Raw genomic sequence first — 14,903 nt, 5'->3', positions numbered from 1 at the left:
TCCGCTTTGTGTTGGCTCATCCTTTCCGCGAAGTTCTTCGTTTCCCCTATGTACGACGCCGGGCAGACGGAACACGGAATTTTGTACACGACGCCCTGGGCCTTTTCTCTGGGCTGCCGGTTTTTTGGGCGGGGGAGAAGGCGACCGATAGAGCTGGTCGGTTTGTGCGGTGCCAGCACCCCTTCTGCCAGCACCCCAACCAGACAGACTTCTGTCGAATGTTTTCTTTTGAGTTGTTGACTTGCCAGGGCAGCCCCCACCTGCTCATATTGCCAACGGCGTAGTTCTGCTTACATGACGCTGACGGAAGCCTATTCATGACCAAAGAAAAAACATTTTTTTTTTTTGGACTCCGGGGAGAGCGTGGGGGAGCTTAATATTCAACTCTTTCCTGTGCTGCGAGCACAGTCCAGAGTCGAATATGTCGGCACCCTTCGAACTGTTTGTGAAAAGCTCCTGGCCCCCTTTCCGCCCGCCGCCCTCAGTTTTCTGTTCTCTTCTAGTCACATTTTTGGCTGTGGCGTCGTATGTTTTTTTCCTCAGTGCCTTAGCAGCACTCGCTTGCACAATACTTTTAAGCCAAACGAAAAGTGTCGCCCTAGCTTGATTCTTATTAACTTTCAGTCGCGTGTACTGCTTTTCTTCTGTAGCTTTTTTTTTCTCGAGCGAAACGGTGACAATACTCAGACACATTGTATTTTATATCCCTTTCCCGAGTACATAAAAATTAATTTCGAACTGTACGTCCAACCAATCAAAAAAGTTCCGGCAATTTGGTTGCCACCTCATATCCACTTCCGAAAATCGCCGCAACGTTTCATCACAGTTGAGTTTCCCTCTCAATCTTGTAGAGGTAAATTACGTTGATGATGATTATTGAAGGGTGCTTGACGTCTTGCAGATTCGATATTGCTCGATCACGTTGCCAGAGGACACTTCTGGAGAGGTTAACTTTTTATTACCAATTAATAAAACAAAGAAAGATACAAGCAAGGAGAAAACTTGTTTACATTTGACTGACCAGTAGCTTTACGTGACGAAACCAGCCCTCGGTCCCGCCCAAACACTTGATTTTAAACCCTATGACCCTGCCGTCGGTGGAGACAGTAACCAATTAGGTAACTCCACAAACATCAACCCAATAAATCATTGGGGAAAGGAAAACGTCGCCAATCAACAACTGTAAAAGGACAACACAGCCAATCAGTGATTTTGGAAAGAAGATAACTCACCTCCACAAACACTGCACAAATATGTACATTTTCCACCATCATGATTTCGGAGGTTTTTCCCTTCGTCCCGCGAGCTTCGCAAACATTCTCGATTTCCCACGGTGCAGGTTGTTTCAACCTCTGGTAAACTCAGGTTCGGGGAAAGTCACCTCAAGGCCCATCTGTTCAGTACCGTCACTTACAAACTGTCTTCAAGCCTGTAGCTAGCGTCGCAATGTCCTGTTGACCGCGCCTCAAGTTGTCAATGCGTGCTGCCATAGACATGGGACAAAAGCTACACGACGAGGATCCGCCTTTCCGCAAGAACGTGCCCAGTGAAATGCGACCTGACGTATATATTCCCGGAGGGTGTTTGACCTTTCCCTTATTCTCGGAATCCGTCGCTATCCCGCTCCCCTTATACCGCTGTGCAGCCAGTGTGACTCATCTCCCTCCCTGCAGTTGTGCGGAGGGCAGAAAAAACAAACTCAATGGACATTCCTTTATCGCGAACCCGGACGCGGCAAACAATGCACAGGACCGCGAACTTCACTACCACCATCAGCACGAAACAATAATTTCTGGCGCAAATTAAAACATAAAATATTGCCGCTTTGGATATCTCCTTGGGCGTCAAAGACATTACCATGCCTGATGCTATGCATACAAAAAAAAAATAAATTATAAAAGCCACATGCTGGATTTCCGACGCTGGGCTCTTTAAAGTACATGATAGAAACAAGAATCCTCTGGCGTTACCGAAAAGCGCACTTGGTTTTCGCGTCGTTTCCGGGCTTGAGCCGGGTTTGTGCAGTTCAAGACCTGGGATAAAGGAGGTCGGGTTACCGCATGGGTCAGAGCCTATGAACAAATTACGGCCAGATGAGAGCTCTGCAATGTGCACACCTGGGCAAAGAAAAAAAACCTAAGTCCACTGCAGCACCCGAGGTCCCAACTTACGGTAGTTATTGCCGAGCAGCGGACAGTCGTTGTTTCAGCAGTAAGCATTGTAACTCATATGTATACGAGATCGAGCCATGCGGGGAGCGTGGCAAGAGACATATATCTATATTTTCAGGACTGGCAATGCGAAATTCGATAAAGGGTCTCAAAAAACTTGTAGCGGCATGCGCGAAGGGCCTGCGCCCGTGCCAACGATGAACTACAAAAGCAACGAAAGATTGCCGTTCCCGTGCCAGCGGAATCCTTTCCTTCGGTTGTCCAAAGACACCGGCATGATGCCTTATGCTGCCTCGAGCGTATTCACTAGTGAATATTTGCTTCCCGCAGCTGTCAACAACATGAAAATAGCTAAGCGGGCATCAGCGTCACGAAACATGGGCGACCGACTTCACTGTCGCTTCCACCCACCACTCACATCCACTCATTGCCACTCACGTCCATTCACAACCACTCATTGCCACTCACGTCCACTCACAACCACTCATTGCCACTCACGCCCACTCACATCCACTCATCAATCATACCCACTCACCTCTACTCACGCTCACATCCACTCAATCGCATTCGCACTCATGTCCACTCACACTCACGTCCACTCACACTCACACTTATGACCACCCCCACTCACATCCACTCACTCGCACTCACGTCCACTCACACTCACGACCATTCACTCACACTCACACTCACGTCCACTCGCACTCACGACCACTCACTCGCACTCACACTCAGACCACCCACACTCACATCCACTCACTCGCACTCAGACTCATGATTACCGAAACTCATATCCACTCACTCGCACTCACACTCACGTCCACTCGCACTCACGACCACTCACTCACACTCACAGACGTGAGTGTGAGTGTGAGTGAGGCGATATGAGTGCACTCATGAGTGAGTGTGCCGACCTATGTTCCTACCACCACCTGCGTAAGATAGCGAAACCGGTTCTGCTCCCTCTCTGCCTTTGAGCAATATGCTTGTATCTCGCATGTTGCATCTCTCGAAACATGCTTATTTCAGCGCCTTGCAGATGTTGCAAGTATTGCAAACCTTATCTTCCTTTCTCATCGCACCTACTCTCTCCTCTCTTCCTTTCTCCTCACACTTCTATATACAAGACGCACCCGACTAATCGTAGTCACTTACTATGTACCTGCATTATTCAATAAACTCTCCGATGGCGAGATCAACCATACATCGATAAAAAAGGTAAAACGAGTACTAAAGGATGTTTTACTTAAAAATCTATGAAAAGGTTTGCACCTTAACATTACATGCTGTATATGTGTTACGTTGTATATTTCCACATTCACTATTTCATTTTCTTTATTCAAGTGTCTAGACGTGTAAATATACATAATGGCCTTTTTACTTTGTTTGTTTATGGAATTTCCCTCTGTCGTAGAGAAGATGCAGTGTATCTGTATGTTTGCCCAATTCTTTAATTACTAACAAAATTCAATCTGTCCACAGACTAACGATGGTGACATGTCGCGCCTGTGTACAAAAACTGTGAATGATCTTCTGCTTTACTTAAGAAATTTCCGCTGTCCAGATAGCGACGACGGTAACATGTGCGTTTGTTTTTACGTCGTGCTTTGATAAGATTGTCAAGCCAGTTACTTAGTTCTACGAAAGATACCAAGAAAATATGTGCATTTCGCAGGCTGCCGGCACCGCAGACAAGCACAACAGTGCTCAAGCGGTGCGGGAATGTACGCTTTGTAAGCAGTTGGACAAAATAAACTATTATTATTATTACTCCTAAATTGGCACCAATTGCGTCTCTGCAAATTGCACACGCTGCAAATGAGTACAATTTCCCGTGAGACGACGAAGCTGGCGCTCGGTATTCATTTACGCTCTCTTCATCGCCCTCTCTCTTGTGCGCACTCACATGACTTCTACGTGAAGAGAAAGTGAGCAAAGAAAACACGTGAAATGGATTCACCTCTACGAGCGCTACACTGCAAAGAAGAGACGACGCCCGGACAAGTTCGCTGCAAGGATACAAAGTAACTCAAGAGCGCTACATATATATAAAAAAGGGGGAAATGTAAGCATACGTACAGGCCGCCTTGCAAAGATGTAACATTATGCCCCTTCCTGGCTTTTATTTATATATTTTTTTCTCTCTCATGCATTCGTGAGTGTTCACATTCATCCCCGCACTGAGGGGTCACTGGCTCCATTCTCATTCGCTCCTTTCAGCGCTACTGGAAGATTTCGGAGAAAAAAATGCTGAGAACAAACAACAGCTCCCCCAAAAAAGACATCACGCAGAAGAACGTCCGTTCAAAAAGAATGCAGCGGTGACGCGTTTTAATCTAGTCAGAACAGTTTTCTTTTTATCTCTTCAGCAAGGGGAGGCTGCTCGCGTTTTAATTTATTTTATTCGTTACATTTCGAAGAGCAAAGGAAAAGTGAAGCAACGTGCATGGAGTAACGCGATTTAGTTCCCTCCTTGAAGATTGGATATAGTCGTCAGCTTATACGGGCTCTATACGCGCCTGTTCCCCATCAAGGCATTTGCACGACAAAGCTGACTTACTTTTTTATTTTCTCGTATTACTTCTTACTCACACGTTGTATTCACTTATTTCATGCAGATTCTAACATAATACTTTTGCTTTTTGTTCTTTTATTCAATTACGCCCTTATTTCCCCTCGTCTTGGAAGATCACACGTCTGCGCTTCCTCTCATTGTGCTGCTAACGTCTTATCTTTCTTTTTTATTTTTGTTGGCGCCCAGCTATCAAAGCGCCTGCCCCTTACAAAAAGGAGCACAGAGAAGGAGCCAAAAGTACACAGCGAAAAGAAAATAAAGAAGAATAAAGTCATCCCGCTCCTGAAAATTTAAATTTTCACCTCGTATGCATTCTCGCAGTCTCCAACAGTGAGCGTAATTCTCTCGGGATCAGCGCATCTCCAGACCATGCACATGGAGCGATGTTACGTCCCTTCTCACAAAAACCGTGCAGTGCTGCATAAACAATAAAGATGGCGCGAGCTGGTCGGTGATCCGTGAGGAGTACAACACCGGTGATGTTTCGAGTGGTTTCGCAGAGTTACATGCAGTCTGTTGTGAGGGCGCTCGTTCGGCGTCGGAAGCCCGAACACTGATGGTTTTTCTTGAAGGCAGGCTCCGTATGCAGGGAGATGTGTGGCGCGATACGGGCGGCGTTATGCGGAATCGCCCCAACGACGATAACCTCGAGGCGACCACAGCCAAAGAGAGACGCGCTGATACAGGCCAACAAGTTTGTTGCCTCACACCACGTTAGTGGCCTGACCAAGGCGCGAGCATGGTATGATGGTCGCAAGCGATGACGTGAGTTCGGTGACCCCATGAGTGGTGGTTTGTGTTTGTCGAAACACATACGTGATGTTCATTCCGCGCTAATTTTTCAATTCCCCAACATTTCCTTTTCTATCTTTCTTTTCTTCACGAGCCTTATGACACGCACCTCTTCTAACTTCGTATTCTGTGTTCCTGTATTCTGGAGCCGTATTCTCGAAAACACTCTTAAGTAAGAGCGCAACGTGATTAGACCGTGCACAAACGCTGGCCAATCTTAGGGTACTGTGGCTAGCTTCCACAGTGTACGCGGGAACCGGTTCGTGGTGGGAGGGTTAACAAAACGCCGAGGCTTTCGCTGCGCTTTCGGTACCCAGAGATGGCGGCCGCTGTGACGTCGGTGAAAACTATGTATAGAATATCACAGAGCCTCAACCCCCGCCTTCCCCCCCACCCCTTCTCTTACCACTTTTTTTTATTTTTTTTTCGACAATCTACAGACCATCCCGCTTCAAACTGCGTTCTTCTTCTGTAACTGCGTTTCCCTCAACCTCTCGCAATGCTTCGTCGACTTCAGTTCGGCACAGGTATCAACGTAACTGCGGAGAAAGTGTCACTGTGCTTCTTACAAGACAGTGAAGGAGAGCGTCCTCGTAACCGCATCCTTCAGAAAGGCACCGAAAGTTAAAGGTAAACTAGAACAGTACGTGTTATACTTGAGAGACCACGAGAAATGATTAAACCGGCTCGTAACACAGAGAGAGAGAGAGAGAGAAAAAAGGTTTCACCGCGAAGCAGCAACGTGGCTTCAGGCTCCTTCTGCCTACCTCCTCCCAATCTCTCTGCGACTTTTTTTTTTCGTTTCTAATTGTTACATATTGTTTTTAACCCGGGCTGCACTGGGTGCTACACTTAATAGCTTCCTGCAACTGCTACTGCTCAGAGAAAACGCAAAGAATAAAAGATGTAACGAGGAAAAAAACCCGCGAACTCTAGAAGTGTGTTAGAACCTCTGTAACAGACATTTTCGTAGTTGCACGAAACCGTGACGGTCATATTAAAGGGAGAACAAAAACAAAACTGTAATTTCGGCTATCGTATGAAAGGCAATGACCATTCATCCACACGGGAAGCTTGTAATAAGTGGTGTTGGCGGCGGTTAAAATTTAAAACGTCGTTATATTGGAGCAGAATGAATTACGGATCACTGCGGCCGCTACGCATTATATATCATCGTCTTGTGTACTACACTGGACTATATTTCATGAAATCGTATTGAATGAAATGGAATGAATGAATGAATGAATGAATGAATGAATGAATGAATGAATGAATGAATGAATGAATGAATGAATGAATGAATGAATGAATGAATGAAACCTTTATTACAAAGGAGCGAAATTTCAAACTGAGCTCTTTTCACGAAGCAAGAATTGTACAATGCACGCAGCGCGTAGGTCAGTGAACATGGTTCGTAAGAGCCCGTTAGGAAGAGGCCGTTAGGACTGTTTTGTCACAACGTATTCCAAGGAATCAAAAACCAAAAGTACCACACGCACAATTTTAAATTTTAAATTTTCTCGCTTTCCTACCTCCGTTCATCTCTTCCTTTCATGACGAGAAGTTTACAGTGAGCTGCACTATCACTAAAGCGTACTGATAGTATCACACTTCGTGGATCGGTTGTGTACAATATCAACAATACAGCATGCTCTGCTACTTCAATAAAGAAACGCAGTCGTCGTACAAGGGGGTACTTACCACATTTCTGGAGATATCCGGGTCGACGCTGTCTACGGCAGACGATCCCAGAATCCAGACGTGGGTCAAGAGGCACGCGACGAAAACGGCCAGCGCCCGCTTGATCCCGATCAGTCTCATCGCACTGTTGCGGACCCGTGTTCTCGGCGACGGCGACTCGACCGGCGACAAAGACCGGCCGGGCGCCGCCTCCTGCTGAAACATACGCGGTCGTTAACGCCGTCTCGGATTTCCCCAGCTATTCTCAACAATGGACAGGTATAACTCGACCGCGGGATTGTAAACACCGCGTCCGCGGTCGTGTACCAGCTACCTCGAGGAGGAAGATCTACCGCTAATCGAGTGATCCCCGTGGTTCAAGGGCGCTGACGCCTGGACTACGCAGTTGGAACCACGGTGGTTTTCCTCGTTCATAGACGGAGCCAGAAGAAATGGCACGGGGCGATAACCGAGGCGGTCACAAGTGAAAGTGACGCTACGCCGGAGGAGTCAGCTGGGATGCGGAGGGCGATTAGATAAGAGCGCTGGCATCGGCAAAACCTGACCCTGTCGTGGCTCTTTGGCGTGCAACAGCTGCAGAGTGCAATGCACTCTGATCCAACACGAGGAGCGGGAAAAGCGTTGTCGGGCAAACGTTCCCGCTAGGAATTTTTCTTCGCTCTGTTTCTTCTTGGCTGTTACGTACTCCAAGATATCTTCGCTATCTTCCTGTCGCCGCCGAATGCCGGACAAAGCAGGGCTTCAAGATTGTGCTCTTAGCGTTAAAGCAAGCTGCTGGGCGAGTTGGTGAGGATCTTCCATAGTTACAGCGCAAAATACAGGACAAAAGAGGACGACAGAACACAACGCCGCGTTCTGTCGTCCTGTCTTGACCTGTCTTTCGCGCTATAACTGTGGGTGCTCTTACCTTTGCCGGGAGGTCTTCCATCGGAGATTCAACCTCGGCGACTCGCGCAACGTCTCTCCTTCGCGTTCAAATCCAGCGCGGCGCGATGATCAGCGAAACACTGCTCCGAACTTTTCAGTCTGAAGTCATCAATGGCCTGTCCGGGGGTTTGGAGAGGTCACACTCAGTGCAGTTGCTCGCCACTTGCCTTCTCTGGGCTGTAGCTGTCGCACGGACACGTGTTCCCTGACTGGTCACGTGATGACACCCCACTGAAGTCATCAGGGGAAAGGGGTTAGTCGAGTGGGGGTAAAGGGTAAGTGAAGGGTTGAAGGGAGGTCAAGCAGGTTATGAAAGAGTGACACGCATACGGATGAATGTCATTCTATTGTGATGGGGCGTCGTGGGCACCGCCGACTGGTTTTTTTTTTTTTTTTCACTGTCCCTTTTCTGCGATTTTCTTGCTGCGCCGTCTGCCGGTTGCCGAGCTCAAGCCGCGAAGCGTGTCGCACTGCTGTCGGCCATCCCCTGTGAGAAAAAAAATGAAAAAAAAACAACTAAAAAGTATTCAGAGCTAAGAGCTGTCAAGAAGCGATGGTTACATGAATTCGAGAGAAGTCGACTGCAGTCCACTTTTTGAGAGTAGGCGCCAAAACGTCGACGAAAAGAGTAGAGGGCGAATCACGCCTTTCTTTCTCAAAAGCTGCTTTTTCCCTCAAAAAGGGGACTGGTGTCGACTTCTGTCGCCCAAATCGCTTTCCTACCTCAAAAGACGACTCTTGACACTTGTGCGGCTGCACAGCCTCGGTTCCACGCATAATATTAGTCCATTTCTAAGCAAGAGGCATTAACAGTCACTCCCTGATGAACCGCGATTAGTCCCGAAGGGAATGCTGAACACGGCGAGTTGGAGCGGCTTCATAATTTGAATTCAGCGCAAACATATGAGCACGAAGACGAGGGAGTGCACTGAACTTTCACTGGACAGCATACCAGACGTTGGCATGCACCTGTAGTGTTGCCGCTGGGAGGGGGGGTTGCACTTTTCGTCTCTCTTCGAGTAAGAATGAAAGGATCGAAATGCGAAGCGTCACAAAATCCAGCCGCGGTTCCGTGGCACAGACGGAGTCGCAGCGGAGCGAGTTGACACACCGGCCGCTGCGACAAAGCACTGTTTACTTGAGAGCGCATCGAAGCTTTCGCGAGGGTGGCGCCACCTGGTGTCGCAGCTGGTAGGCCGCTGCGGCTTCCAGTTTCGGCTTCCAGCTGCTGCGTTTTCCAGTTTTTCGGTGGCTCTTTGAAGACGGCGACCTCGCGCAGACAGAGGCTCCTGCGAACTATGTCCGCTATGTTCGGAAACACCACTACCCGCTTACAAGTGCTTCTGCTTTTGTCCAGCGCTCCCACAATGCCCCGAGGCCCCCTCGCTTCGCTGCGACGAGCTTTCGGGTTTACATGCATTTCTGAGAGCCGCAGTCGGGACTAGATCCGCCTCCTGCTGGCGCAGTCATTCCGCTGCGACACTGTAGCGAAGCGATCCAAATACTTGACGTCAAAGCGAGGAAAACCGGTCTCGCTGCGACTCGGTCGAAGCAATGCAAACCCCGCTGACGTGTAAGGGGAGAGTTCACCTGTAGTCGAGAGGAAGAAATGACAGCTATGCCCAGTGCCGACTGCTGGAGCCTGCCATTGTGGTGATGACAAGCATTCGTCACGTGAATAGACTGTAACCTCCTCGGCTCCGAGCTCAGCCTTCCCGCTTTGTCCCCCCCCCCCCCCCCTCCGCTCACTGTGTGGAAGTCCTTCTGGCCTCGTACGGTCTTGCTTTCGCACGTTCCCAAGAAGCCCGTCTAGCCTACAGGAAACGTATTTTCCTCCCAAGTTTCCGAAGCAAGGTGGGGCGCTGTTTGAGGATGCGAGCGTTGGCGCATGCCATAAGAAGCTGCGTGAGCTTGGCAGTCAAGGCTCTACCACGCGGCGTTTGTTTAGGAGCATTACTTCTTTTTCCAGGGGACATAAAACACTGCCAGCCGCGTAACATGCAGTCATAAACTGTGCCCCTTCGCCACGGTGCTTCGATGGCCAGGTGAGCGGATTTTCAGGCACCTTACCCTTCGCGCCGACGCAGCTTCCTCTGTGATCTCTTATTTTTATTCCTGGCTGTGCGTTCTAATACGTTCGAGCTTTTTAAAAATGAAAAGAGCTAAAAAAATTACTACAGCTTCATGTTGTTTATAACCCACGCGATACAACTGCTTTTGCCGCAGGAGTGACTTTCCGCGAATTCACAGCCGCGGTTGCCTGGCTCGAGCCAGTCTCGCTCATGCCAGTGGTTTTTGACAATTATGTGGTTGTTTATTAAACAAAAGAAATGGGAAGGAAAAGATTTTTGACGGTGGTGGCATCTGCTGCCGGATACTGAAGCACCTGAGCTGCGACCAGTGGAAACGAAGTGACAGAGAGCTGAACATAAAAGAGGGGAGCGATAGGGAAAAGGGACAGTGCTAGGGGCATGGTAGTAGCTGTACGTGAGCACGACACCCGCCCGCCATTGTCTTAACACTGCATTGCTTGTCACTGCGGGGTGGGGGGCATTCACTTGTGTCACAGCGTCCGCCCAAATCGTCCTAGGCGGCAACCGCGCGAGCTCCAAGAGTCACTTTGTCCTCTCCGATTTCAAGGCACAGCGCTGCCGAAGCATGGAGGGGGGGAAGGGGGGGGGGGGGACGCTACACGCATGAACCGCGGGGCGGCCAGTGGCGGCGCGGGCACCTAAACACCGAGCCACATGGAGATAACAGACGCTGCGAATTTCATGCGGCGCGGCGGAACGCCGACGCGCTGGCGCCGTGCTGCACCACCGTGCTGGCGCCGTGCTGCCAGACCGCAGCCGTCTTGATTTTAGTGTTGCTAACAACGGCATGGCCTTAATCATAGTAAACTGCAATAAAAAAAAAGATTTTTAAACTTACTCTAAAACAATTGTCTATTAGAGCGCGGCAAAGGAAACAAATTATTATTTAGATTTGTTTCAATTTTATCAATTTTGTCTTTATTTATCAGACCGTAGGCTAGAGTAGGCAGAGTGAGGGCGCGTTCACACTTGTCCAAAAACCGAAGCGGATTCGCTCGCCGCGAAAACTAGTACCTGTTCTGATCTGTCGACGCCCGGGCGAGGCGGAACCGCCGCGCCGCTGCTGTTTCTCGCTTTTCTACACCAGGTCGGCGCTTGCGGCCTACACATATACAGCGAAAAGAGAACTTAAATTTGCGCTGTCTACGTACCATAAGCGTATGCATGCTGACGTACGCTAAACGCAGGCGCATTCCCACTCTTAGTTCAGCGTACGCTAACAGAGAAACAAAAATAAACTCAACCTATAGTGGCGCCATCTGGTGCTCAAGACAGGAACCATTACTGTAAACAAACGGACTCTCCTCTTAAGCCTAGAAGTGGGAGAATTGCCACTCTAAATAAAAAATTAAAGCAAATTCATCACTTATACGTTTTTTTGTAAGCAAGGTGAGACGAAGCGAAAGACCGGTGCACCATTTACAGCCAGTGAACGCACTGAAAAGGGCAGCAGCAACGAAAATTCAGTCCGAAGCGAGGGGTCCGGCTTCGAGGGAGCAGAGCGCCCTTATTGGTCCGCGCTGACAGATATTAGTTTGGGCTTAAAAAAGAAATAAGAAAAAAAGTGCCCTGTCCGCACCGTCATAAGTCCGCGCTGACAGCTAGCATTCGCCGCTTCCGGTGAGCGGCTGACCGCCAGGCGAACGCACCTGGCTGATCTAGCACGGCTTGGTCGGCGGCGAACGGCCACCGGCGGCCAAGCGGCCGTTCGCAGGTTTTTCGCGAGAAAATCACTCCATGTGGGTCGGGCTTAAGAAGAGATATGTACTTACAAATCGCGCGCGCGGCGTGTCCTGTCCGGCTGTGATTGCCCTGCTAGCTGGCATCAAGTGCCGAAAGCAGAGAGGCATGACAGGCCGACGCTAGCCTATCACGGTGTGCAACGATGACGTAACGAAGGCTCTGTCTAACTGGTGGTCTAATAACCAAGGGAAAACATTTCTAGTAAATCCTTGAATGTCTGAAAGGATTATCCTTCAAAAGTGTTAAGTGTTGGGCTAGTTGATAATGTGCAGTTACGAGAGAAACATGAAGAAAACGGGTGCTACTCGAAACTAAGGGGAGGCGAAATACGCACAAACGCGCGCGCGCAGACAGACACACACACGCACGCACACAGACACGCGCACACACGGGCTGGCTTGCTTATCGAAAAAGCGCGAAGGTTCTAAGCCCCGTTATTTTATGCCAAAAATATCAAACCAACTGCAGAAATTATATTCTGATTGGGTATTTTTTTTTTAGGTGATTGGCCGAAATGACGCCGCGTCCTAATGTATTTCTTCTCTTGAACCGATTAATTATCGAACAGCGAACGCGAGGCGGTGCAATGTAGCTCGCGGCATAAACCATGAAAAGCAAAACTGAAATAACACATTTGTGACGGAACAGCGCAAAACACCGGGACAAGAGACAAGCGCTAACCAACAATGAATAACCAACATGCCCAAGCTAGTGTCCTGAACGAAAAATGAAGAGAATAACTTAGAGTTGGAATGGAATCATCTTTATCCTGGTCCTTTTTGTGCTTTCTCATTACCTGTGTTTTCTCTCCGTAAATGCACGTCAGTTATATGGTTGCGAAATCCCTTTCACGTGTTTCCTTCTTCGACTTTCCTGATTGTGTTTCGACGCTTACAGCTGCATTTCCTTTCAGGCGTGTATTATTTTTAGATATGTGGAGGAAAAAAAAAACAGAGGACAGCTACGAGTGTGTACCGCGAATGTTGGAGAGGTGGTGTTGCTTTTTAAAACTAAAGCCTTTAATGGCTCATACTGGCATCCGTTAGCATAGCGCGTCACACGCGTTTGACTCGGGAACTGAAAAAGATAGAAGAAAACCAAAGGTTGCTTCAGATAGAGGAGAAAAACGTCGGATTTGTGTCAAATGAGATGGAAAAATGTGTAATTAAGCGTAATTTTCACTTAAGATTCCCGAAAAATGTATAATTTTAGTATCAATATAGCCACGGAAACTGTGTGAGGTCACATCCACCGGAAGTCTTCACGGCATAGTGTCCTCGGCTTTCGCCTCTCAACACAAGCCAAAGTGTCCTCGCAATTTTTTTTTTTTTCACGAAGTCCGGCAGCCGAAAGAGGATCCGGACTTGCCCAGGACTGCAATGATACTCCAAAGTAAACTTGTTTCGAAAGACCGCTTGAAGGAGTGACACATAACGTGTACGTCTGCTTAGGCGCGCTGGTTAGCATGCACGAACTTCCAAGTTGGACCCCCGTTTGAACACGGAAACATGAACCACCTGTGTTCGAAACCTGTATTGCCCCCTTTTCCATGAAAGCGCCCACCCCTGAGAAAGCTGGGTGCCGGGCCAGGGAACACTTGTACCCATCTTTGTCCGGCGGTGGGTTTCGAACCAACCACCTCCTGCAGCCGATTTTCCTGCTCTCTCGTAAAAGTGGAGAGGGTGGTTTTCTTTATTCCACTTAGCACCCTTTCAAACTTATCCGCGTCCTCGATCACCTCGCACCAGGTGCGCCCCGAAACCAGCGCGGTTCCCTGCGCACCGCGGCGGTGGCGCCCCGGCGAGGGTCAACATCGAGGACAAGCTGCACCCCGCGGGGGCTCGTGCATGCAGCGCCGCCTTTAGAGTGCCTTTCTCCTGGCTCGTGCATTTGATTGTAAACCACAACACCGGTCACACGCTCCCCTGCTAACCCGAAAATGCTTTTGGAACTGCGAATAAATCACATACTTCACATGTCAAAGGCCATGCACACTGCAGCTATATATGTCAAGCAGTGCAATGTAAACAGACGCTCACTCAGGTATCAGCGAGGCGCATGATGACCCGATCAACGAATTTTCGGTCGTTCATCGCCGTGTTTAGGCTATCAAGTCGATTATCATGTCATCTTCGCTATCAGACGAACTTGACAGCAGTTCATCAATAGCGGCAACCATCCGTATTCTCCTCTCCATCGCGTGAGTCTCTGCGCAGACACGACAAGACGGCTAAAGGCGGCTTGTCCGCAGCACGCGTCCCGCAATGCTTGCCGGGATTACACCCTTGCAAACCGCCGATTTTCCGGGTGCGAGTCGGGGCAACGAAGAACTGACCCGGTAGGGTGCGCTTCCGGTGATCGAGGACTGCGAGTGCGCCTCAGTGCAGTTGATCGAGGATGGATTGGAAGGTGTGCACCAAGGCGCCCCGGTGCGCACCGGTGCCGCCGATCGAGGATGCTATCGAACCGGATGTGCACTCTGGGCGCCAGATACGCTGTAGACACACGCAACGCGAAAAGGTGCGCACCGCCAGAGTTAGAAATTATATTTATATAGTCTGTTAAAAAATGTTAATTCTGGTGTGGAACTACTCGCACTAGAGGTTGTCGTGGTTACCTTTTACTCTCGGTCTCAGCGGCAGCCAACGGCAGCGGCCGAGTGTGAAGCATGGCCCCGTCCATGACCGTCGATCGTTTTAGGTCGAGTATTGTGGTTGGTTGGCGTTCCATGTGCGTTTAGCTCGCAAGTACTTAAATCTGTTACTGAACGCTTCAGTTTTCGAAGTCATTTCCACGCTCCGCGCTCGCTGCGACGTGTCAGCCATTTGTATGTTTACATCTATCGGATTCATTCTTGACTTTGTACTTGCCTGGCTTTTGATGGCTAAAGTGCTGCAGAGG

At 49.1% G+C, this 14,903-nt stretch overlaps 1 protein-coding gene across 5 annotated transcripts in view; it reads right to left on the bottom strand.

The window, feature by feature from the left end:
• LOC149364791 (gastric triacylglycerol lipase-like) overlaps positions 1-14,903 on the bottom strand; it is a 71,752-nt gene that overhangs the window by 33,309 nt on the left and 23,540 nt on the right. The window contains exons 2-3 of one of the 5 annotated variants that reach the window (XM_089574717.1): positions 8,147-8,653; positions 7,240-7,434 (exon numbers count right to left, since the gene is read on the bottom strand). In XM_089574717.1, coding sequence (XP_089430843.1) covers positions 7,240-7,434; positions 8,147-8,167 — 216 coding nt within the window. In that variant the 5' untranslated portion in view covers positions 8,168-8,653. The other 4 variants (XM_089574718.1, XM_089574721.1, XM_089574720.1 and 1 more) reach the window with 4 other exon arrangements.

This window comes from Amblyomma mixtum, chromosome 2 (assembly GCF_055824585.1).
Source record: "Amblyomma mixtum isolate Tamu chromosome 2, ASM5582458v1, whole genome shotgun sequence".
In the NCBI taxonomy this organism is placed as follows: domain Eukaryota; kingdom Metazoa; phylum Arthropoda; class Arachnida; order Ixodida; family Ixodidae; genus Amblyomma; species Amblyomma mixtum.
Note: the sequence above shows the minus strand (reverse complement) of the source record. Positions and strands in the feature narration are given on the sequence as shown.